General features: G+C 39.9%; 1 protein-coding gene across 7 annotated transcripts in view; it reads left to right on the top strand.

Moving 5' to 3' along the window:
- The window catches only part of LOC140725127 (protein PALS1-like), an 86,437-nt gene extending 61,203 nt beyond the window's left edge, over positions 1 to 25,234 (top strand). For all 7 annotated transcript variants that reach the window (XM_073040163.1, XM_073040164.1, XM_073040162.1 and 4 more), the window contains 9 exons: positions 1,707 to 1,868; positions 2,008 to 2,085; positions 2,677 to 2,860; positions 4,386 to 4,457; positions 10,895 to 10,966; positions 20,821 to 20,988; positions 21,065 to 21,267; positions 22,118 to 22,228; positions 23,791 to 25,234. In XM_073040163.1, coding sequence (XP_072896264.1) covers positions 1,707 to 1,868; positions 2,008 to 2,085; positions 2,677 to 2,860; positions 4,386 to 4,457; positions 10,895 to 10,966; positions 20,821 to 20,988; positions 21,065 to 21,267; positions 22,118 to 22,228; positions 23,791 to 23,967 — 1,227 coding nt within the window. In that variant the 3' untranslated portion in view covers positions 23,968 to 25,234. The remainder of the gene's footprint in view (positions 1 to 1,706; positions 1,869 to 2,007; positions 2,086 to 2,676; positions 2,861 to 4,385; positions 4,458 to 10,894; positions 10,967 to 20,820; positions 20,989 to 21,064; positions 21,268 to 22,117; positions 22,229 to 23,790) is intronic.
- Positions 25,235 to 25,703: the final 469 nt, after the last annotated feature.

Genomic DNA, 25,703 nt, shown 5'->3' with positions numbered 1-25,703 from the left:
GGTTCACCACCTCTTTTTTTCTTGATGCCGTGGTCCACTGTCCTCTCCTGCCAGATTCCTCCTTTACCTCTTCCACCTATCACCTCCTACCTTTTACATTGCTCATTGATTTCCTCTCCTCACTGTCCCCCCCACTTAACCCCTCACCCTAGTCTCAAGCAAAACACATAAAATCCGGAGGAACTCAGCAGGTCAGGCAACATCTATGGAGCGAACTGAACAGTTTTCAGGCCAAAACCCTTCATAAGGCCTGGAAAAGGAGGGGGCAGAAGCCAGAATAAAGTGGGGTGGGGCTGGGAAGGAGGAGCACCAAAGGTTTTTATTCTGGCTCTGTCCCTTTCCTTGTCAGGTCTGATGATGAGTCTCAGCCCAAAACATTAACTGTTCATTTCCATCCATTTATGCTGCCTGACCTGCTGATTGTGTTGCTCAGGATTTGCAGCATCTGCCAAATTTCTTGGTCTCTTGCTATTCCGTCCATAGTTTTTCTGAGTTGCAGTCTTATGACCCAAGCACTTCCATAGCATAACAATCTGCTCGTTATGTTTGCCTTCCATTGCAGTACAGAAGGAATAACACATTGTTAAAGTCCCACCCTTGCATGAGTTAGAGACTAGTCTGCCTTGTGAGGTGGGCATTGAAATAAAAGTCCAAGTTATTGTTCCAAAGGATGGGGAAGATAAAGGTGTTGAATCTAAACATAATAAAAACATCTGGCTATTACCAATTGGTGTTAGTGGAAACTTGCTGAGTACAAATTGATTTCTCCATTACAACAGAAATGACATTTTATATACACGTTTTGGAAGTCCTATTTGGAAGGCTATTTTCCTCTTAAGTCCAGAGATTTAAATATTGTACTACAGGTTTAGACCTATCAGTTCAGACATCCATTTTCAACAACCGGTAATTTCTCCAATGGGCTTGGTTCTGCAAACTCCAGTTTGTCTTGAAATTGAGTGAAGTTTACAGGAAATAACAGCCTGCATTTACTTGAGATCTATGAATGTTGTGGAATGCTGCGCAGTTAATCTGCTTAGGAAGAGGGGAGATTTAGTCCCTGGTGCTTACTTTCCAAAGCTGCAAACCTCCCTGAGTTTCTTTTACCTCTTCCTTGTGAAAATATGTCAGTAACAGTTTCATGTTGTCACCTCACTTATTCTAGTCAGCAGGAGCCAGTGGAAAGTATTGGATTGATTTCCTTTAAGATATTTACAACACATGTCTTCTCTACTTTTTTGTTTCTCTTGCATTTTAGCTGGCATGTTCTTCAATTTAGTACAGCATTCTATCTCCATCTAGTGGCCCTTCTCAAACATTTTACACTTTCAGTCATACCTTAAAATTGCTACTACTATTTTTAATCCTGCCTCTCTTCAAGAATGCCTCAAGCTCAAGTCCATTTCTAAAGGTGCTCATGTTCTTCAAGATGTTTGCTCAACTGGCCATTCATGTTCTAAACTAGCTGAAAAATGTAAGTAATTAAAGTACATGATTATTAACAGGTACTGGGTTAAAGATACAATCGTTGAGCACATTCTTGTCATCAGAACTATCTTGTTTCTAGCAACCACAGGGACCATGGGCCATTTGTATTGCTCATCTTTGCTGCCTTTACTGGGGTCATTTGATTAACCAGATTCTCAGCGTTCAACTTGTGTGATTTACCTTCAACCTAAATAACATGTTTTGTGTACATTTTTAAGGGAGCCACAGTACGAAATGACTTGGATTCTGTGATTATCAGTCGAATAGTGAAGGGTGGCGCTGCAGAGAAGAGTGGTGTACTGCACGAAGGAGATGAAGTTCTTGAAATAAATGGAATTGAGATTCGTGGAAAAGATGTAAATGAAGTGTTTGACCTGCTGGTATGTGGTTTGTACTTGTCATTTTAAAACAGTATTTCCTTTTTAACCTAGAAAATTTTTAAATCAAGACTTGTGTGTGGTTTTTGAATTAAATGATCACATCCCTATAAAATCAAACAAATATTTACTTTGTATGCAGGCTGAGATGCATGGTACACTGACGTTTGTGCTGATTCCCAGTCAACAGACCAAGATTCCTCCTGCCAAGGAAATGGTGGTAAGTGAGCTTTATGTAAAATAGCTAAGAAGCAAACCATAACTAATCTGAATTATTTTAAACTTGTGTTGCAAATTTTTCCTTTATCAAATAGATTTCTGTTTTAATGGTAGTAATCTTAATACATCTGTTCTTTTAAAGTAGTTGAATTAATTGAAATATGAATATTTGTGCCTTATGGATGTAAGGTAAAGTGCTTTTCTTCCACCTTTAGAGAACATTTACTGAGATCTTTCAAATGAAAAATTGGGACAATGCTTATATTTCTCCTTGGTTTATAATCAACAGTACAAATTGAATGTTTAAAAGCTATAAATTGTGTAATTGATTTGTCAGTATGTTTGAAGTGCAGTTATTAAGAGCAGTGAATATATTTGCAGTGAAAAGTTCCTACTGAACTTTTTTATTTTAGTTAACCCCTGGGAAAATATGCTATAAATGACAACATAGATATAATAAAAATACTTGTGTAAAATCACGACTTGGATCTCTAGCTCCCTACTCTGGTGCATTAGAATGGTAATCAATGATTTTTAATTTTTCATTGAAATGTAAGGTATGTTATTTCTATATAAAACTGCCCTTTATCAGGTGCACGTAAAAGCCCACTTTGATTATGACCCATCGGATGATCCTTATATTCCCTGTCGTGAGTTGGGGCTATCTTTCCAAAAAGGAGACATACTTCATGTAATCAGTCAAGAAGATCCCAACTGGTGGCAGGCTTATAGAGATGGAGATGAAGACAATCAGCCATTAGCTGGGCTTGTTCCAGGTAAGAGAGCATTTGCTGATCATTTCTCAGCTCATTTTTTCAATAATATACTTAGAGTGGTAGAGAGTGACTTTTACCTTGCAGAATTAATCTAAGAATAATCCACACAACCTTGTTAGCCAAACTTGTTGATCACAAAGTTGCTGACTGCTGTTTTACAGCTCTGCAGTGTGCTCCAAAGTTCAAAACAATACAAGGTTCAATCCTTGGTCACAACTCCTCTGAAAATTAAAGAAGGCTAGCTCATGGCCTTTTAATTCAAAAAGACTTTTCAATGTTTTCCAAAATTAAGATGTTCAGCTTTTTATGAAAAGCTTGACAGTTTTTGAAACCTCCAAAACTGCTTTGAGTTTAAGTCTGCGGTATATTGTAATCCTGATGCACCATCAATACCTCTCGGAGACGGGAGGTGAACGATAGGCTTTTATTAGCAGCAAAAGAGACCACGACGTCCTGGAGACTGAGGGAGGAGCAGTCACTCCAATCGCCTTTATACAGGGGCCTGTGGGAGGAGCCACAGGAGCAGTCAGCAGGGGGCGTGTCCAGACAGATATACATAGTTTACCACAAATCCACAATCATATTTCTTAGTATTTGTGGGCCCATAATGTCCCTTTTCTGCCCATGTGACTCAATGATATTGATGCACAAACAGCAGAAATATCTTTCATTGTTTTTGCCAAGTTCATATCGAGAGGAGATCAATGGTAAAGCTGTTGCCTTACAGCTGACTGACCAACCTCTTGTCCAGTATTATGTTTCTGAATATGTTCCTTGCTGTTTAAATGGTGCTTTCTGAAAATAATTGATGGCTGACTTTGATCTCAATTTGTGTTAAGTTGCTTCTGATTTTGAGAACTGTCCTGCATTTAGTCTTCCATTACCATAAATCTATTAAAAGTTTGTTGATATTATTTCATTATGGCAATATATTAATGTCATCTTTGTAATGAGGCCTTCATTTTAATATGTCACTGAAATAATTAATTTCTTAACAAGAGTGAGCGTTGGTGGTTCTTTGTAAAGCTTGCCAAAAATTGAGGGCACTTCGTGCTCTACTTATTAGAGAGTTCAACTGAAATTTAATGATAGATCAAGAAGACTCATTATTTAATTTTATCTTAGTCAACTAAATACTTATAAATTTAAACTGGAAAACACTATTTTGGCACCATATCTTGGGATATGCAGAATCTGTGTTCACTTTGCACAGCTCAACTGCAAAGCAAACTGATTTTTTTTACTGCTCCTGCTTTACCAACAACATAGAAAAGGTGGTGTTTAAGACCATCCTTTCGGGCTGTAGAAAACTGACAGCTTTATTATGTTCACCTTTGTAGCCTTCAGCAAGGTTATATGTCTTTTGCATGGTCAAAGGAAATAATAATTGACAAGTTACTTTTTGGATTAGACAAGCAAATGAATTTTACCAATAATTTATAGTTAGCATTGCTTATTTTATTATCCATTCACAATCACGCATCTTATTATTTGTTGTAAAACTTTTTCCTTTGTACAAAAACAGGGAAAAGCTTCCAGCAGCAAAGAGAAGCCATGAAACAAACGATAGAAGAAGACAAGGAACCTGAAAAATCAGGTTGGGAAACATAAGTCTTTTAAGTTGGCTAAAATAATTTCAAGCCAAAGAAATTATATTTTTACAGTGAAAGTTATAAATTCAGATTTGAATTAAAAAGTGGTGCCACGTACAATTTTCTTTTAAAACCTGATTGCTATCTGCAATATGACATCATTCGAGTGCATAAAGAGTAATATCTAGAATCAGCTACATCATGTAAAGCACAGACCACTTCCCATGACATAAAAGTGAAGTAATCCATGACACAGAACAGTCATCCCCCATGACTGACCTAAAATGAACAGCAGACATGCACAAATGCACTCTAAAGACAATTTTTCACGGTTATAAAAACTTGAGCATAAAATCCATTCAGCTATTATTTCTATAATAAAGAACAATGTACCTAACAAGAAAGAGACTTCCTAAATGTGTTTGATACTTGCTTTGTTCCTGCGCTAAGATTATAGTTTGGAGTTAGACATCAAAGCAACTCCCAGTTGGTTAATCTCCAATTTGCTAATTTTCACAATTTAAAAATCTTTATTCTTAATAAATTTAGTCTGATACCCAGAATAGAGTACAATTCTGCTTTTATGACCAGAAATAATTGGAATGTTCACCACCTACAGTGCCTGTAAAAAGTATTCACCACCCACCCCTCCCCTTGGAAGTTTTCATGTGTTACTGTTTTACAACATTGAATCACAGTGGATTTAATTTGTCTTTTTTGACACTGATCAACAGAAAAAGACTCATGTCAAAGTGAAAACAGATCTCGACAAAGTGATCTAAATTACAAATATAAAACACAAAATAATTGTAAGTATTCACCCCCTTCAAGTCAGTAGATGCACCTTTGGCAGCAATTACAGCCTTGAGTCTGTGTGGATGAATCTTTAACAGTTTTGCACATCTGGATGCTGCAATTTTTCCCCATTCTTCCTTACAAAACTGCTCAAGCCCTGTCAGATTGCATGGGGATCGTGAGTCACAAAGTCTCAGTTGGGTTGAGGTTTGGACTCTGATTTGGCTACTCCAGGACATTAACTTTGTTGTTTTTAAGCCATTCCTGTGTTGCTTTGGCTTTATGCATGGGGTCATTGTCTTGCTGGAAAACATATCTTCTCCAAATTCACAGTTCTCTTGCAGATTGCATCAGTTTTTCTTCCAGGATTTCCTTGTATTTTGCTGCATTCATTTTACCCTGTACCTTCACAAGCCTTCCAGTGCCTGCTGCAGTGAAGCATCCCCACAGCATGATGTAGCCACCACCATGCTTCACAGTAGGGCTAGTGTGTTTTTGATTAAGTGCGGTGTTTGGCTTATGCATTTAGTCTGTTAGTCAAAAAGCTCAATTTTGGTTTCATCAGACCATAGAACCTTCCAGCTGACTTCAGAGTCTCTTACATGCCTTCTGGTAAACTCCAGCTGAGATTTTTGAGTTTTTTTTCAACAGTGGCTTTCTCTTTGCCACTCTCACATAAAGCTGCAACTGTTGATGTACCCAGGCAACAGTTGTTGTATGCAGTCTCTCCCATCTCAGCCACCGAAGCTTGTATCTCCTCCAGAGTTGTCATAGGTCTCTTGGGGGCCTCCCTCACTAGTCCCTTTCTTGTGCAGTCACTCAGTGTTTGAGGACAGCCTGCTCTAGCCAGATTTACAGCTGTGCCATAATCCTACCATTTCTTGATGATTGACTCCAGGGGATATTCAGTGACTTGGAAATTTTCTTGTATCTATCTCCTGACTTGTGCTTTTCAATAACCTTTTTGCAGAATTGTCTTTTGTCTTCATGGTGTAGTTTTTACCAGAATACTGACTCACCAGCAGTTGGACCTTCCAGATGCAGATGTATTTTTACTACAATCAATGGAAACACCTTGACTGCACACCAGTGATCTCTATTTAACTAATTATGTGGCTTCTAAAACCATTGGCTGCACCAGTGATGATCTGATGTGTCATATTAAAGTGGGGGGGGGGGGTGAATTCTTATGCAATCAGTTACTTTGTTTTATATTTGTAATTAATTTAAATCACTTTGTAGAGATCTGTTTTCACTTTGACACAAAAGAGTCTTATTGTTGATCAGTGTCAAAAAAGTCAAATTAAATCCACTGTGATTCAGTGTTGTAAAATAATAAAATATGGAAACTTCCAAGGGGGTGTGAATACTTTTTATAGGCTCTATATGATTAGTGGAATCTTGCACAGTTATATTTGTGAATGCAATCTTGTTACTCCTAGACTTTTTAAGATTTTTGTTCTACTGCATTAGTTACTGTATAGACATCAATGATACACTGGGAGCATTTATCAAAACAGCTCGACTGATTGAAAGCTTAAATATATAGAGACTTTCTTAACTCTGACGTGTGTATTGTGGAATATATTGTAGTTTTCATTTCATGTCCTTATTTTCATTTTAAAAAACAGCTATTGCTATTGAGCCTGGAGACTCAAGGTAGTATTCTACATTGTATACATATAATAAAAGCCAGATTTAAGGAAGTATACCCTAATTGGAATCTAGTAAATCATAATGTGGTACATTGGGTATCAGTGGGTAGGCATCTGTTGGTTGAGGTTTGTGGCTGACAAGACCAATGCGAGAGTGCCAGTGTTTATTGCAAAGATCACATCTATAAGTGGTCTCAGGTTGGCTGGAGAAGCAACATTCCTTTCTAAGGGCCCGTTTGTCTTCTGCTTTCAGGAATTTTTCCTCGCCTGACATAAGATGGTTTTTCAGGGAGCTTCACCATCTGGTGCAGTTGGCTGCAGGTTCCTCGCAGGACATAACGTTGATATCCAGCAACTTCATGTCCTACTTGCAGATATTCTTGTAGTGCAGTTGGGGAATGCCAGCAGTTCTCTTGCCAGAAGCCAGCTCACGTAGAGGATGGCTTTTGGGATGCAGCCGTCCTATGTGCAGCAGATGTGGCCCAGTCAACACACCCGACGCTGACTGAGCAGGGTGTACAGCCTAGGGATGCTGGCACGAGAGAGCACCTCAGTTTCAAATATTCTTTCTCCAGAAGGTGCCAGAGATATGACGAAGGCATCTTAAAAGAAGGGTGTTGAGGCTTTTTTCCTGCTTAGCTTATGTTGTCCAGGTCTCACTACTGTTCAGCAGTGTGATGGTACCACAAGCTTTGCACACTGTCATCTTTGTTTTGACTGAGAATTTGGAGTTCTCCCAGATTCATGTGGTAAAGCAGGTAAGAGTTGTTGCAGCCTTCCCAATGTGATTGTCGATTTCTGCATCCAAGGAGAAGTGATGATGGCCCCCAGCTATGTGAACTAATGAACGACATCCATTTTGTTGTTATCAATGGTAATGACTGGTGGTGCTTTCACATCTTGTCCCAAGAAATTTGTCTTTCAGGCTGATAGACCAAATTCATTGAAGAACTGGGAGAAGCGATCCATCAAGCTTTGGATGTGCTGTAGGGTGTGGGTTGCAACTGCTGTATCATCAGCAAACAGCGTGTTCTGGTTGTAGTCTCGCACACTTTGGCTCTTAGGTGGACGATGTTAAAAAGACTGCCATCTGATGTAGTGTGGAGGTGGATTCCCTCTGTTGCAGTGCCAAATGCATGCCTCGGGAGAAGGTCAAAGATCTCAAAGAGCTGCCATTGTACTGCATGGTTCCTACGCATTGTGGGAGGATTTGATCATGCTCTGTAGTCTTGGTGGGTAGTTTACCTTAGAGAGGATCTAAAAGAGCCCATCACTGCTGAACAAGTCAAATGCCTTGGTGAGATCATTAAACACATTGTAGAGGGGCTTCTCTGCACTTCTTCTGAAGTTGGTGAAGATAGAAAATTATGTCCACAGTTGACTTTACAGCATGGAAGCCATTCTTGAGATTCCAGTTAGACACATTCAGCCAACTTCTGCAGATGGACCAAAAAGACTCAGGCAAAGACTTTGTCAACATCATTCAAGAGGGAGATGCCCTGTAGTTGTTACAGTCACTTTTCTCACCTTTGTTTCAGACCAAGTTTCAACCCAAGGTTTCTTGGACACACCCTCACTCCAGATACGGACATCAGCTGGACTTGATCCTGGTCTGGCGCTCCTTCCTCAGCAGTGTGCTTTTCACATGTTCCAACCATAGCACAGATTGTGACACAGACCACTTGCTGGTCTGTTACAAGATCAGACTGCAGTCAAAGAAATTCCATCGCGCTAAACAAGAAGGGAACCCTCGCATTCATGTCAGTAAGATGTCTTACCCAGACTTGCAGGACCAGTTTGATAAATCCTTTGAGAAAGAAGCTCAATTCCCAGAAGCTGGGCGCTCAAGCCCAGCAACCTGGAAACTATCACAGAGAAAAAGGAACTTCTGCGGAATACCATGTTCAGCACAGCCTTCGTTACCTTTTGGGAAGAAGATCTTGAAGCCAGGTCCACCGACGTGAACCTCGTCATTGAAGACAAATGTGCTACCCTAGCAGAGTATAAGCATTCACCAACTGTAAGGAACCTATAGATCCTCAAGTCTGCTAGAAGTACAGTTCAGCAGACCTTCGGGTGATGAGCCAACAAGTATTGGATCCAGCTTAGGAAAGACATCCGGATCACAGCACTAACAGGCAATATGACCTCAAGAAAGCCCTTGTGGTCCCTCTCAGAGCAAGATGGTTCCTCTCAAATCCATCAATGGAGAAGTAATCATAGAAGGGCAAACTGTTGGAAAGATGAATAGAACGTTACTCTGACCTCTACTCCAAAATGAACACCATCGCCACCTCAGCCCTAGATGCCACTGAGTGCCTCTCAACTATGGAAAAACTGGATACAGAGCCGAACCTAGAGGAGCTCAGCAAACTGTCAACAGCTTGGTCTCATTAAGGAAGGCATGATGGGATTACCCAGACCTGATCAAACACAACATGACTACCCTACTGCATCTGCTGGCAGAAAGGAGTTGTACCACAGGATATGAGGAATGCCAAGATCATTACATTGGATAATACTTGTAATATTATCGTACAGAATTAATATCATAATCTAATTATTACAGTTATTTTAGATAAGAAACAATGGTTGTTTGTTAAAAGCTCAGTTGTAAGTTACCTTTTTAATGAAAACTTGGTGGATTCACGTACTAACAGACTGAATTGACAAAACATAAATTGTCAACAAAGAAATCCCAAGCTTCTAAAACCATTTGCTATCTTTGCAATAACAGCAAAAGCCATTGGAAATAATGATCCTCTTGTTATATTATTTCTGCATTCTTCCTGGAAAATCATATTTCTAATTAAAGGATATGGATTTGCATGTATTGATAAAAATAACTAAAAACATACACAAATTCAGTCTACTGCCATCAGTATAACAAACATACCAAGATGCTTCAGAGCTTCCATTTTAGGCATCCGTTAGTCTTGACAGACCATGGATTTGTGCCTTGGAAAGTTTCCAGGGCGCAGGCCTGGGCAGGGTTGTATGGGAGACCTGCAGTTGCCCGTGCTGCAAGTCTCCCCTCTCCAATGTTGTCCAAGGGAAGGGCAAGGGCCGATACAGCTTGCCACCAGTGTCATCGCAGAGCAATGTGTGGTTAAGTGCCTTGCTCAAGGATACAACACGCTGCCTTAGCTGAAGCTTGAACTAGCGACCTTCAGATCACTAGACCAATGCCTTAACCACTTGGCCACGCGCCAACACAGAGCTCTATTACCAAACCTAACTGGGCAGAATACTACACAAGAATCCATTAGGACTGACAGAATGAGATTTATAATGAGGAATGATGAATGGAGAGTGTTTAAAAAAGAATTTTAAAACTTGGATGCTTTACAGTTGGTGGAATGATGCAATGATTAAAATCAATGTTACATTAGAGACCTGTACTGAAGCAGAAATACAGATTGTAATCTGAGAGAATCCAAAGGTAGGGGGATCAAGACAAAGAAAGATCTGAGGATAAAATTAAGATTTTTTAAAACAAAGCTGTTACTGAGCTGATCCTGCTTGGCTTTAGAGCATGATGCTGATGGGTGAGAGATTTGGTTAATATTTGAATCCAGGCAGCAACCACACTGTAGGATAAATTGAATTTACAGAGGGATTAGAGGTTTCTAATATTTCAAGTTGTGTTCTGGAATTTAGTACCAGATTGGGTAGTGGAAATATTTGCAATTGTAATTTTCTGAGGGAAATGATTAATTACTTGATGTAAAACATTTGCAAGCTTATGTGGGAAAAGATCAAAGATTGGAATGAATAATGAACAAAAGAAGGCTTCCTTCTGTGCTGTTTGTTCTATGATCACAAGATGACATTTAGTTTTCACCGAAGTGTGAGACTCTCCTTGTTTAAAAAAAATTGTTTTAATTCCTACCTTCCTTCTCTAAAATGTGACTATTTATATCATATGGTTAAAAGTTGATTTTGAAATTTACTTACAGTGTATGTGATTGTAAAGTATTACTCTGTTTTAGGTAAACTTTGGTGTGCTAAGAAAAATAAGAAGAAGCGGAAAAAAGTGTTATATAATGCAAATCGAAATGACGGTATGTAAAATTGTACAGCTTTAATTTGAGGAATTTCATATGTGAAGTATAACCAACAAATATATTTAAAGATGGATAACTTTGCTTCTCAAGCATGTTTAATATGTGTAAAGTACACACATGCTAATCTTCTGCAATTAACATGTCAATCAGGCTGTTAAGCAATTCATTGAATTTTCACAGAAGACTGCAGATAATTTACCATGCACTTCACTTATGGCTAATTACACAGCTGCCAGTGGTCCAGATAGACCTTGTTTCCCTGCCTTCACACTTATGGTTATGATTCTGGCCCTTTAGTACTTTAAGCAGAAACTGCTCTTCCGGTTTATCAGGGGTAATCTGCACAATGCACTGAAGAACTCAGTGTAGCCTGTTAGCATCTGGGCTTGGTTGGCAGAGAGAGGGTGTGAACAGATATGAATTTTTTTTTTAAATTGCAGATACAAACAAAAATAGAAAATGCTAGAAACATTGAGTAATATCAGGCAGACTCTGGAATGAGACGATATTTAAAGTTAGAACAACAGTCTAATGTATTGGATGGCAGGAAATGTATTACAAGAATGATAATGGAAGAAACAAAGAACTGAAGAAGGAAAGTCAGTTGATACTAAGGGGGTTAAGGCGAGAATGATGGACACTAGAGTTGGGCAGAAGGTACTATTTTCAATATGAAAATATAATCACATTACAAAATGTGGTTTGAACTTTCATGTTTAATTTTATCTGTTAACTTGCCAAGTAAAAGCATGCTGAGTATGCATAGTTGAAGTTGCAAAGTGTGTACAGGTATGTGGCAAATAAAATAGCTATTTCAGATTTTAATTGGCAGTCTTCTTTAGAATTGTCAACTTTATTGAAACAGTTGCTGACTTTCTGAAATGTGTGATTCAACATGGAGAATTGCAGTGAGAAATTTGTTGATTTCTTCTGACATAAGCTTGAAAAAAAGATCCCCAAAGGATGAGTAGTATTTTGATGAAACTTGGTACAGAATTGTTCATCATTAGGGCTGGCTGGTATTCTGTGGGAAGAATGTCCTTTTGTGCCACAGCAGCTGGCATATCAAGGAACAACTGTGCAGGCGCATGAATGTCAGCGAGTTAGGCTGGCGGAAAGAGTATAAAAGGAAATCATTTTTTCTTCAGTGGTTTGATCAAGGAACGACTGGGCAGGCATGTGGATGTCAACAAGGTAGACCGGTGGGAAGGGTATTAAAAGAAGACAGCTTTATAGAGCGGGTGGCGGAGTCGAGGGAGTCAGAGTAGGAGGACTTTGGCAATAATGAGGTGAGGTAACTTACTTGGGAAGAATAGGAATAGGAAGTATGTCTGTGACGCTGGTGTTCTATACTGGGTGTCAGATGTGGGATGTCCGGGAGATTCCCAGCCTCCCGGATGGCCACATCTGCACCAGATGCTTCAAGCTGCAGTTCCTTAGGGACCGTTTTAAGGAACTGGAGATGTGGCTTAATGACCTTCGTCTGGTCAGGGAAGGTGAAAGGGTGATAGAGAAGAGTTTTAAGCAAGCAGTCACACCAGGACCACAGGAGACAGATAAGTGGGTAACAGTCAGGAGAGGGAAGGGCAAGAGTCAGATACTAGAGAGTACCCCTGTGGCTGTCCCTCTTAACAATAAGTACTCCTGTTTGAGTACTGTTGGAAGGACAACCTACCTGGGGGAAGCAACAGTGGCAGTGCCTCTGGCACAGGGTCTGGCCCTGTGGCTCAGAAGGGTAGGGAAAGGAAGAGGAAGGCAGCAGCGATAGGGGCCTCTATAGTTAGGGAGTCAGACAGGCGATTCTGTGGACGCAGGAAAGAAACATGGATGGTAGTTTGCCTCCCAGGTGCCAGGGTCCGGGATGTTTCTAATTGTGTCCATGACATCCTGAAGTGGGAAGGTGAACAGCCAGAGGTCATGGTGCATATTGGTACCATGACATTGGTAAGAAAAGGGAGGAGGTCCTGAAACAGACTACAGGGAACTAGGAAGAAAGTTGAAAAGCAGGATCTCAAAGGTAGTCGTCTTGGGATTATTGCCTGTGCCATGTGACAGTGAGTATAGGAATAGACTAAGGTGGAGGATAAATGAATAGCTGAGGGATTGGAGCGGGGGCAGGGATTCAGATTTCTGGATCATTGGGACCTCTTTTGGGGCAGGAGTGACCTGTACAAAAAGAATGGGTTGCACTTGAATCCAAGGGGGACCAATATCCTGGCAGGGAGGTTTGCTAAGGCTATTGGGGAGAGTTTAAACTAGAATCACTGGGGGGTGGAAACCAAACTGAAGAGAAGGAGGAAGGGGCGGTTGGCTCACAAATCGAGAACACTTGTAGACAGTGTGAGAGGGAGGATAGGCAGGTGACAGAGAAAGGATATGCTCAGAATGATGGTTAGAAATGTGTCTATTTTAATGCAGGGAGTACCATGAACAAAGCAGATGAGCTTAGAGCGTGGATCAGTACTTGGAACAATGATGTGGCCATTACAGAGACTTGGATGGCTCAGGGGCAGGAATGGCTACCAGGTGCCAGACTTTAGATGTTTCAGAAAGGGTAGGGAGGGAGGCAAAAGAGGTGGGGGCGTGACACTACTGTTCATAGATAGTGTCATGGCTACAGAAAAGGAGTAAGTCATGGAGATATTGTCTACTGAGTCCCTGGGTGGAAGTTAGGAACAGGAAGGGGTCATTAACACTAGGTATTTTTTATAGACCACCTAGTAGTAACAGGGACATTGAGGAGCAGATAGGGAGACAGATTCTGGAAAGCTGCAATAATAACAGGGTTGTTGTGGTGGGAGATTTCAATTTCCTCAATATTGATTGGCATCTTCCTAGAGCAAGGGGTTTAGATGGGGTGGAGTTGGTTAGGTGTGTTCAGGAAAGTTTTCTGACATGATATGTACAAACCCCATTTCCAGAAAAGTTGGGATATTTTCCAAAATGCAATAAAAACAAAAATCTGTGATAATTCACGTGAACCTTTATTTAACTGACAAAAGTACAAAGAAAAGATTTTCAATAGTTTTACTGACCAACTTAATTGTAGTTTGTAAATATACACAAATTTTGAATTTGATGGCTGCAACACACTCAACAAAAGTTGGGACAGAGGCATGTTTACCATTGTGTTACATCACCTTTCCTTTTAATAACACTTTTTAATCATTTTGGAACTGAGGATACTAATTGTAGTAGATTTGCAGTTGGAAATTTTGTCCATTCTTGCTTGATATAAGACTTCAGCTGCTCAACAGTCTGTGGTCTCCGTTGTCTGATTCTCCTCTTCATGATGCGCCATACATTTTCAATAGGAGATAGATCTGGACTGGCAGCAAGCCAGTCAAGCACACGCACTCTGTGTCTACAAAGCCACGCTGTTGTAGCCCGTGCAGAATGTGGTCTGGCATTGTCCTGCTGAAATAAGCATGGACGTCCCGGGAAGAGACGTTGCCTTGATGGCAACATATGTCTCTCTAAAATCCTAATATACGCCTCAGAGTCAATGGTACCTTCACATACATGCAACTCACCCATGCCGTGGGCACTGATACCATCACAGATGCTGGCTTTTGCACCTTTCGCTGATAACAGTCAGGATGGTCATTTTCATCTTTGGCACGGAGAACTTGACACCCGTTTTTCCGAAAACTAGCTGAAATGTGGACTCATCTGACCACAGCATATGGTTCCACAGTCTTTCGGTCTATCTGAGATGACCTTGGGCCCAGAGAACTCGCCGGCATTTCTGCATAGAGTTGATGTATGGCTTCCTCCTTGCATAATACAGTTTCAAGTTGCATTTCTGGATGCAGTGACGGACTGTGTTAAGTGACAATGGTTTTCCAAAGTACTCCCGAGCCCAGGTGGCTATAATTGTCATAGTAGCATGACGGTTTCTTAGGCAGTGCCGCCTGAGGGCTCGAAGATCACGCACATTCAACAGTGGTTTCCAACCTTGCCCTTTACGCACTGAGATGTCTCTGAATTCTCTGAATCTTTTCACAATATTATCTACTGTAGATGTTGAAAGACCTAAATTCTCTGCAATCTTGCGTTGGGAAATGTTCCTTTTGAACTGACTAACAATTCTCTCATGAATTTTGGCACAAAGGGGTGAGCCACGACCCATCCTTGCTTGCAAAGACTGAGCCTTTGATGGACGCTACTTTTATACCCAGTCATGATAGCTCACCTGCTACCAATTAGCCTGCTTAATGTGGAGTCTTCCAAACCGGTGTTACTTGAATATTCTGTGCACTTTTCAATCTTATTTTAACTCTGTCCCAACTTTTGTTCAGTGTGTTGCAGCCATCAAATTCTAAATTTGTGTATATTTACAAAATACAATTAAGTTGGTCAGTAAAACTATTGAAAATCTTTTCTTTGTACTTTTGTTAGCTAAATAAGGGTTCATCACAGATTTTTGTTTTTATTGCATTTTGGAAAATATCCCAACTTTTCTGGAAATGGGGTTTGTAGATAAGCCTACAAAAGGAGAGGCTGTACTTGATCTGGTATTGGGAAATGAACCTGCTCAGGTGTCAGGTCTCTCGGGAGAGCATTTTGGAGATAGTGATCACAATTCTATCTCCTTTACCATAGCATTGGAGAGGGACAGGAAAAGACAAGTTAGGAAAGCGTTTAATTGGAATAAGGGGAAAAATGAAGCTATCAGGCAGGAACTTGAAGCATAAATTGGGAACAGATGTTCTCATGGAAACGTACGGAAGAAATGTTGCAGATGTTCAGAGGATATTTGCGTGGTCTGCATAGGTACGTTATAACTAGACGGAAAGGATGGTAGGGTACAGGAACCATGGTGTACAAAGGTTGTTGAAAATCTAATCAAGAAGATAAGCTTACAAAAGGTTCAAAAAAATGAGATAATGATAGAGATCTAGAAGATTATAAGGCTAGCAGGAAGGAGCTTCAGAATGAAATTAGGAGAGCCAGAAGGGGCCATGAGATGGCCTTGGTGAGCAGGATTAAGGAAAACCCCAAGGCATTCTACAAATAATGTGAAGAGCAAGAGGATAAGACGTGAGAGAATAGGACCAATCAAGTGTGACAGTGGAAAAGTGTGTATGGAACCAGAGGAGATAGCAGAGGTACTTAATGAACACTTTGCTTAAGTATTCACTACAGAAAAGGACCTTGGCGATTGTAGGGATGACTTACAGCAGGCTGGAGCATATAGACATTAAGAAAAAGGATGTGCTGGAGCTTTTGGAAAGCGTCAAGTTAGATAAGTCATTGGGACTGGATGAAATATACCCCAGGCTACTGTGGGATATGAGGAAGGAGATTGCTGAGCCTCTGGCAATGATCTTTGCATCATCAATGGGGACAGAAGAGGTTCCGGAGGATTGGAGGGTTGCAGATGTTGTTCCCTTATTCAGGAAAGGGAGTAGGGATAGCCCAGGAAATTGTAGACCAATGAGTCTTACTTCAGTGGTTGGTAAGATATAACCATGTAACAATTACAGCATGGAAATAGGCCATCTCGGACCTTCTAGTCTGTGCTGAATGTTTACTCTCACCTAGTCCCACTGACCTGCACTCAGCCCATAACCCTCCATTCCTTTCCTGTCCATATACCTATCCAATTTTTTTTAAATGACAATTTCGAACCTGCCTCTACCACTTCTACTGGAAGCTCAATCCACACAGCGACCACTCTCTGAGTAAAGAAATTGCCCCTCGTGTTACCCCTAAACTTTTGCCCCCTCACTCTCAACTCATGTCCTCTTGTTTGAATCTTCCCTACTCTCAATGGAAAAAGCCTATCCACGTCAACTCTATTTATACCCCTCATAATTTTAAATACTTCTATCAAGTCCCCCTTCAACCTTCTACGCTCCAAAGAATAAAGACCTAACTTTACCTTTCTCTGTAACTTAGGTGCTGAAACCCAGGTAACATTCTAGTAAATCTCCTCTGTATTGTCCCTAATTCGTTGACATCTTTCCTATAATTCGGTGACCAGAACTGTACACAAAACTCCAAATTTGGTTTCACCAATGCCTTGTACAATTTTAACATTACATCCCAACTTAAGAGACTACTAGACAGGCATATGGAGGAATTTAAGGTGGGGGGTTATATGGGAGGCGGGTTTGAGGGTCGGCACAACATTGAAGTAATGTGCTGTACTATTCTATGTTCTATGTTCCTATACTCAATGCTCTGATTTATAAAGGCCAGCATACCAAAGGCTTTCTTCACCACCTTTTCCACATGAAATTCCACCTTCAGGTTCTACTGCATTCCTCAATGCCCTACCATTTACCATATATGTCCTATTTTGATTAGTCCTATCAAAATGTAGCACCTCACACTTATCAGCATTAAACTCCATCTGCCATCTTTCAGCCCACTCTTCTAACTGGCCTAAATCTCTCTGCAAGCTTTGAAAACCTACTTCATTATTCACAACACCGCCATCTATCTTAGTATCATCTGCATACTTACTAATCCAATTTACCACCCCATCATCCAGATCATTAATGTATAATGACAAACAACATTGGACCCAGTACAGATCCCTGAGGCATACCACTAGTCACCAGCCTCCAACCTGACAAACAGTTATCCACCACTACTCTATGGCATCTCCCATCCAGCCACTGTTGAATTAATTTTACTACTTTAATATTAATACGTAACAATTGAACCTTCCTAACTAACCTTCTGTGCGAAACCTTGTCAAAGGCCTTACTGAAGTCCATATAGACAACATCCACTGCTTTACCCTCGTCAACTTTCCTCATAACCTCCTCAAAAAATTCAATAAGATTTGTCAAACATGACCTTACACGCACAAATCCATGTTGACTGTTTCTAATGAGACCCTGTCTATCCAGATAATTATACCATCTCTAAGAATACTTTCCATTAATTTACCCACCACTAACGTCAAACTTACAGGCCGATAATTGCTAGGTTTACTCTTAGAACCTTTTTTTATACAATGGAACCACATGAGCAATACGCCAATCCTCTGGCATCATCCCCAATGACATTTGAAATATTTCTGTCAGAGCCCCTGTTCTACACTAACTTCCTTCAAGGTCCTAGGGAATATCCTGTCAGGACCTGGAGACCTATCCACTTTTATATTCTTTAAAAGCACCAGTACTTCCTCTTCTTTAATCATCATAGTTTCCATAACTACCCTACTTGTTCCCTTTACCTTACACAATTCAATATCCTTCTCCATAGTGAATACCGAAGAAAAGAAATTGTTCAAAATCTCCCCCATCTCTTCTTTTGGCTCCACACATAGCTGTCCACTCTGATTCTCTAAGGGACCAATTTTATCCCTCACTATCCTTTTGCTATTAATATAACTGTAGAAACCCTTTGGATTTATTTTCACCTTACTTGCTAAAGCAACCTCATATCTTCTTTTAGCTTTTCTAATTTATTTCTTAAGATTCTTTTTACATTCCTTATATTCCTCGAGCACCTCGTTTACTCCATGCTGCCTATATTTATTGTAGATCTCTCTCTTTTTCGGAAACAAGTTTCCAATATCCGTTGAAAACCATGGCTCTCTCAAACTTTTATTTCAACCTAACAGGAGCATAAAGATTCTGTACCCTCAAAATTTCACCTTTAAATGACCTCCATTTCTCAATTACATCCTTCCCATTAAACAAATTGTCCCAATCCACTCCTCCTAAATCCTTTCGCATCTCCTCAAAGTTAGCCTTTCTCCAATCAAAAATCTCAACCCTGGGTTCAGTCCTATCCTTCTCCATAATTATATTGAAACTAATGGCATTGTGATCACTGGACCAGAAGTGCTCCCCAACACATACCTCCGTCACCTGACCTATCTCATTCCCTAACAGCAGATCCAACACTGCCCCTTCTCTAGTTGGTAACTCGATGTATTGCTGCAAAAAACTATCCTGCACACATTTTACAAACTCCAAACCATCCAGCCCTTTTACACAATGGGGTTCCCAGTCTATGTGTGGAAAATTAAAATCTCCCACAATCACAACCTTGTGCTTACTACAAATATCTGCTATCTCCTTGCAAATTTGCTCCTCCAGTTCTCGCTCCCCATTAGGTGGTCTATAATACACCTCTATAAGTGTTACTACACCTTTCCCATTCCTCAATTCCACCCAAATAGCCTCCCTAGATGAGTCCTCTAATCTATGCTGCCAAAGCACCGCTGTAATATTTTTTCTGACAAGCAATGCAACACCTCCCCCTCTTGCCCCTCCGATTCTATCACACCTGAAGCAATGAAATCCAGGAATATTTAGTTGCCAATCACACCCCTCCTGCAACCATGTTTCACTAATAGCTAGAACATCATATTTCCAGGTATCAATCCATGCTCTAAGCTCAGACACCTTTCTTAAAATGCTCCTAGCATTAAAATAAATGCATTTAAGAAATTCTCCACCTCTTACTCTCTGTTTATCTCTAATGGTGCAAACAATTTTACTATCTTCTTTTTCTTCCTTCTCCCCTACATCTTCGGTCTGAGCGCTCCCCTTCTCTATCATCTGCCTTCCTCCCTCACACACTGCTATAAGCTTTCTCTATTTGTGAACTAACCTCCTCTCTCCTAGTCTCTTCAATTTGATTCCCAGCCTCAAACCATTCTAGTTTAACGTCTCCCCAGTAGCCTTAGCAAATCTCCCCACCAGGATATTGGTCCCCCTGGGATTCAAGTGTAACCCGCCCTTTTTGTACAGGTCACACTTGCCCCAAAAGAGATCCCAATGATCCAGAAACTTGAATCCCTGCCCCTTGCTCCAATCCCTCAGCCACGCATTTGTCCTCCACCTTATTCCATTCCTACTCTCACTGTCACATGGCACAGGCAGTCATCCCGAGATTACTACCTTTGTGGTCCTTCTTCTCAATTCTCTTCCTAACTCTCTATATTCTCCTTTCAGGACCTCTTCCCTTTTCCTACCTATGTCATTGGTACCTGTATGTACCACAACCTCTGGCTCCTGACCCTCCCACTTCAGGATATCTTGGATGCAATCAGAAAAATCCCGGACCCTGGCACCAGGGAGGCAAACTACTATCCGGGTCTCCTGACTGTGTCCACAGAATTGACTATCTGACCCCCTAACTATCGAGTTCCCTATTACTGCTGCCTTCTTCTTCCTTTCCCTACCCTTCTGAGCTACAGGGCCAGACTCTGTGCCGGAGGCACGGCCGCTGTTGCTTCCCCCAGGTAGGCTGTCTGTCTCCCCCCGATAGACCTGATAGAGGTGTATAACATGATGAGAGACATTGATCATGCTGATAGTCTAAGAGGCTTTTTCCCAGGGCTGAAATGGCTAACACGAGAGGGCACGGTTTTAAGGTGCTTGGAAGTACATAAAGAGGGTATTTCAGGGTTAAGTTTTTTTACGCAGAGAGTGGTGACTGTGTGGAATGGGTTGCCGGCGACTGTGGTGGAGGCAGAAACAATAGGGTCTTTTAAGAGGCTCCTGGATAGGTACATGGAGCTTAGAAAAATGGAGGGCTATGGGTAACCCTAGGTAATTTCTAAAATAAGGACATGTTCGGCACAGATTGTGGGCCAAAAGGCTTGGATTGTGCTGTAGGTTTCTATATAGGTTTATAAATGTATGAAGTCTAGGAGCCTAACCCTAGCATTTGTCTTCGCCTTATTCACCTCTCAGCATTAAATGCTTCAATAAAACTAACATGAGATAAAAGAAAGTATTTGATGAAGTTATTTAGAAGTTTATTCTAAAAACTATGATAGTATTTATGGATAAATCTCTGAAACTTGTCAAGGAACACTTTAATGTATTTTGACTAATTTCAGGATTTCTGTGTCTTGCTCCCTTCCTCACTAGACTATGACAATGATGAGATCTTGACATATGAAGAAATGTCACTGTATCACCAACCTGCAAGTAGGAAACGGCCAATAGTTTTAATTGGCCCAGTGAACTGTGGCCAGAATGAACTGCGACAGAAGCTGATGGAAAGAGAGGCTGATCGTTTTGCTCCGGCAGTGCCCCGTAAGTTACCTGTACTATTTTGGTTTAACTGTAGTGTTTGTTATGAACTCTCTAACCTATATTCTTAAACTTGTAGATACAACACGGCCCATGAGAGATAGTGAGTTGAATGGACGTGATTATCTCTTTGTGGCACGTCAGTTTTTTGAAGCTGACATTGCCACCAACAAATTCATCGAATATGGAGAATATGAAAAAAATTTGTATGGTACCAGTATTGATTCAGTACGACAAGTGATTAACTCTGGGAAGATATGCTTGTTAAATTTGCACACACAGGTAAGCAATAAAGTGTGTGAGCTAATCCACAGCAATGCAGTATTTTTATTAAGAAATTTGAAAAGCAATACCAGTGAGATAATTGTTGTGTAAATAGGGTTAACAATGTAGAGAAAGAATATTTGGTTCGTTAAAACTCATGATTAGTGATTTACCACAAAACCAAAAAGTGGACATGCTTTGTCACCTATCACTGGTAGACTTCCATTGATGGAAGAATTAAAATGTTAATATTTAATATCCTGATAATTTTGTACAAAAGAATATTACTTTCATATTGAATGGATTAAAAATAATAGGTACATTGGAAACAACTGGGAATAAAAGATTTACTAGGAATGTTGTAGCAACAACTGAAAGAGTTTAAATTGGGCCATGTAGAATGGTTAAGGAAACAATTGTTACCAACAGTAAATCCAGAACATGAAAATGTTACTTCTATAGGTCCATTATTTTTCTTAAAAATCCAATAAAAATGTTTTTTTAAATCATCACTTTTTGTTCTAAAGCTCTCCTGATTTTGCATAGATTTTATCAAATTTACAGTGAAGGCTTAACTATCCACATGAAAGTACTTGCACACCATCTTATTGTTTAAATGATCTGTAGCAAACACAATGTTACTTTGGATCGGAGTTCCCAACCTTTTTATACCATGTACAAACACCACCAAGCAAGGGGTTCATAGACCCCAGATTGAAGCCCCTGCATTAGATGGAGTGGTCCAGGGGTTTCAATTAATTCATAGTTCCACAAGGTGAATTTCAATGAAAGAGAAATAAACAATATAATAAAATACCCAGAAAGAATTGGTCATTTTTAAGCTTGCTGCTTTTTTTCTATTCTACAGTCACTGAGGATTCTGCGCAATTCTGACTTAAAGCCGTACATAATCTTCATTGCACCACCTTCCCAGGAACGATTGCGTGCGATGCTTACCAAAGAGGGGAAAAATCCTAAGGTAGTATTTTTCTATAGGTCATGAGAAGCCCCTCATTTAATCTTCATTTTCATCAGGTTCCTGTGTACTTTTTCTTAGAAAAAAAAGTTGTATTATGTGTAGGTCAAGGACTAGCAGCAATAATAACTCCTTATATTCATTGCAATGTATTTTAGATTTCTCCAATTAAACATGCACAGTTTTCCAACATTCTAGTCTTTTTTTGATCATTGTCAACAAGTTTAGCAGTTGTTAGAGAGCAAAGAAGAGTGCTGTAAAATCTCCCACAATTCCATGAAGCATGACCTTGAGCTCCTTACTCTCCTTGTTCTTGTTAACATTTCATTCACCCATGAGAATGTAAAAATAAGAGTGATCCATTTAGCTCATCCATCTAAATGCCATACAGTAACATCAGAGCCAAACAAAACATCTGTCCAGTTTCTTTATCCGATAATATCTGGTTATCATAAGCCCATCAATTTTAGATTTAATATTACCTGCTGTTTGCAGGGGAAAAATATCCAGATTTCTACATGCTCTGTATGGGAATGTTTCTCAATTGTTCCTGAATGCCCTAGACTTAATTGTAAGACAATATCCACAGATTTTCCCACTCTAGCTGAAATGGTAATCCATCTTGCTGTGTGAAATTTTGTGTAGAATTAAACACTCTTGTCTTTCCATGTTCCATTATCTGCAATCCTAGTAGGATCTCACTTCTAAATTTAAGCCTTGATGTCTAGACATCGTTCTAGTAAACCTGTACCTTCCTCCCTCCAGGACCAAGAAATTTAGATGTCATCAAATTTGGGGTTTGGTATAGATCAGCATTACTTCTGTCCTTTCTGGTTCTCTGGATATAAAAGGTCAGCATTTCATTAGCTATTGAAGTATTTTCTATGCCTGTCCATGGCATTTTACTGAACAATGAACACCACTATCCTTTTCTCCCCTAACCCCTCACCCCAATCTGAGCCAGGGAGCCAGACTCTGTTCAGAAACCTGGTCACTGCGGCTCTCTCCAGTAGGTCATTCCTATCCCTCCTCCTACCCCTAACAGTATCCAAAGTTGGTATACTTGTTATTAAGGGGTTTGTTGTTCAGTCATTAAGTTGAGTTCAACTCTTCATGACCTCATGGACTATACAGTAGACATGGAAGGAGTTTGCCAGGCCTTTCTTCCACGCAGATACTGCTGCTCCCCAGGTTGGGACCCGGCTGGGTTTATTGGAGGGCATCAGAAGCAGAGAGGCAAGTAAGTTAATTGTAAAATTGAACATTATTTGGGATACTGTAATCCAGGTTTTTAAAAAAAATGCATTTCTATAATTGATAGAGAGGGAAATGTGATCTGTCCATGTGTGACAGTGATGTCAGGATGTTGGTTCAGAAAGAACTTTAAGGTACTTGCCTCACAGTTTGTCTGAGAAACTGGAGTGAATACATTCAATTTTACCTTGAGTCTACTAACATTCTAATAAACCCTTTAATGATTTAATTTAATATACAGCAGGTAATCTTTTGCTTTGTAAATGCTGTTGCTAGAACTATACCAAACATCTTTCATTTTTATTTTGTAGCCTGAAGATTTGCGGGATATCATAGAAAAGGCCAGGGAAATGGAGCAGAACTATGGACACTATTTTGATGCAGCAATTGTTAATACGGACTTGGAAAAGGCATATCAAGAGTTAATTCGCCTCATAAATAAACTTGACACAGAACCTCAGTGGGTCCCGTCTTCATGGCTTCGGTGAAAACAAATAACAGGACTTTTTTTTTAATGAAAGTTTATCAGAAAATGATGATTAACTCGAGCAGTAGAGGGTGGGGTTGGCAGGGATCGACTATTCGACATTCCAGTTTATGCCAGAAATTGGCAGTAGAGATACTTGTATAATTACTATTATGGAAGCTATTTATAATGTAAATATAGATGCTCTTCTGTCATTAGCTATTTCTGAATCGCACTGTATATATTCATGTCTTCAAACTACAGATTTAACCTTTTTAGGTGCAGTATTTTTTATTTTGTTTAGGTTACAGCCTTGATGATAATTTGTGACAAACACTGTTCAAGGTCTTCTTATGAGAAAAGTATGCCTATATTTTTTATGGAAAATAGAATTCACGAATTCCACAGCATAGATTTTTTTACATTATAATAGATTCTGGTTCGTCGTAACAGAAAGACACTTTAGTTTTGGGCAGTTTTGCTCAGTTGAAAGACTTGATGATTTGTTTTTAAAGAGTGTATATGTGTGAACCTAATTTGTGCAGACTAATACATTGTCTCTAATGATCAGCAAGTTTGATCATGGACTGGAGTAGAATTATTGAATGTAACTACTGTACATAGTTAATAATTGGCACAGCGTACATCCTAAGCAGCTGCCTTTTCAAAGCGCAATCATCAAATGTGAATATTTTAATTAAAATGACTGAGTCTGGAAAATCTTTTACATGAAATCTAGATAGTAATGAAATTTCTCTTATTTTTGAGAATGGCTTTTAAACACTGGAATTTAATGACACTGTTTCTGGCAAAAATTTGCTGAACAATTTATGAATGATACATGTTTTATTTTTGTTTTATGCAGATAATTTTTCCAGTATTAAACCAGCAGAGATATTGGGGATGGTGCATTTGATATCTATTTGTTTGTATAAAGCAAAGCAGCATGTTTGAAAGGGGTCAAGTATTAATAGCTGTATAAGTAATTGGGATATTTAATTTTATCGATGGGTCAGCAGTCGAGGTTTGATAACATGCCAATTTATCTGTACACCCTTCATGCTTTTGAAATCCTTTGGGCAAATGTTTGGATGTGCCATGTGCAAATTATGCATATTTTAACATGAGGAGTCTATCCATATTCAGGGTACAGCCTCAGCTGGCAATGTATCTACACTCTAATTATAGAAATTATTTCCAGACACTTGACCACACAGAATAATGTAAAAGTGTATTTGTAGATTTTCAATAAAACAAAATCACTCCTGCCTGATTTGGAGCTCATTAAAGTGATGTGCATTTTTTAAAATCTTGGAAAGATCAGAAAGGGCATTGGTAAGAATAAAGTCATCCAGAACTTGAAAGTTTGATACTTAATTATTGAAAGTTGAAAGGATTAAGAGAACTTCGAAAACCAGAATTCTATCAGGTAAGGCCGGGTAAGTTCCTTTCAAAGGAGAAAGTTTCAAAAGTTGAGGCAAGTATTGGGTAGGTCATGGCAGCTGAGATCGGCCCCGTGGTTTGTTCATCCTGCAGCATGTGGGAAATCAGGGATACTTCCGGTGTCCCTGACGACTATGTATGCAGGAAGTGTGTCCAGCTGCAGCTTCTGGCAGACCGCATTGAGCGTCTGGAGCTGCGATTGGATTCATACTGGAGCATCTGCGATGCTGAGAAAGTCGTGAATAGCACGTTTAGTGAGTTGGCCACACCGCAGGTAAAGGCTACACAGGCAGAAAGGGAAGGGGTGGCCACTAG

Source organism: Hemitrygon akajei, chromosome 3, assembly GCF_048418815.1.
Source record: "Hemitrygon akajei chromosome 3, sHemAka1.3, whole genome shotgun sequence".
Lineage (NCBI taxonomy): Eukaryota > Metazoa > Chordata > Chondrichthyes > Myliobatiformes > Dasyatidae > Hemitrygon > Hemitrygon akajei.
The sequence above is the reverse complement of the archived record's forward strand: the minus strand, read 5'-3'. Positions and strand labels throughout refer to the sequence as shown.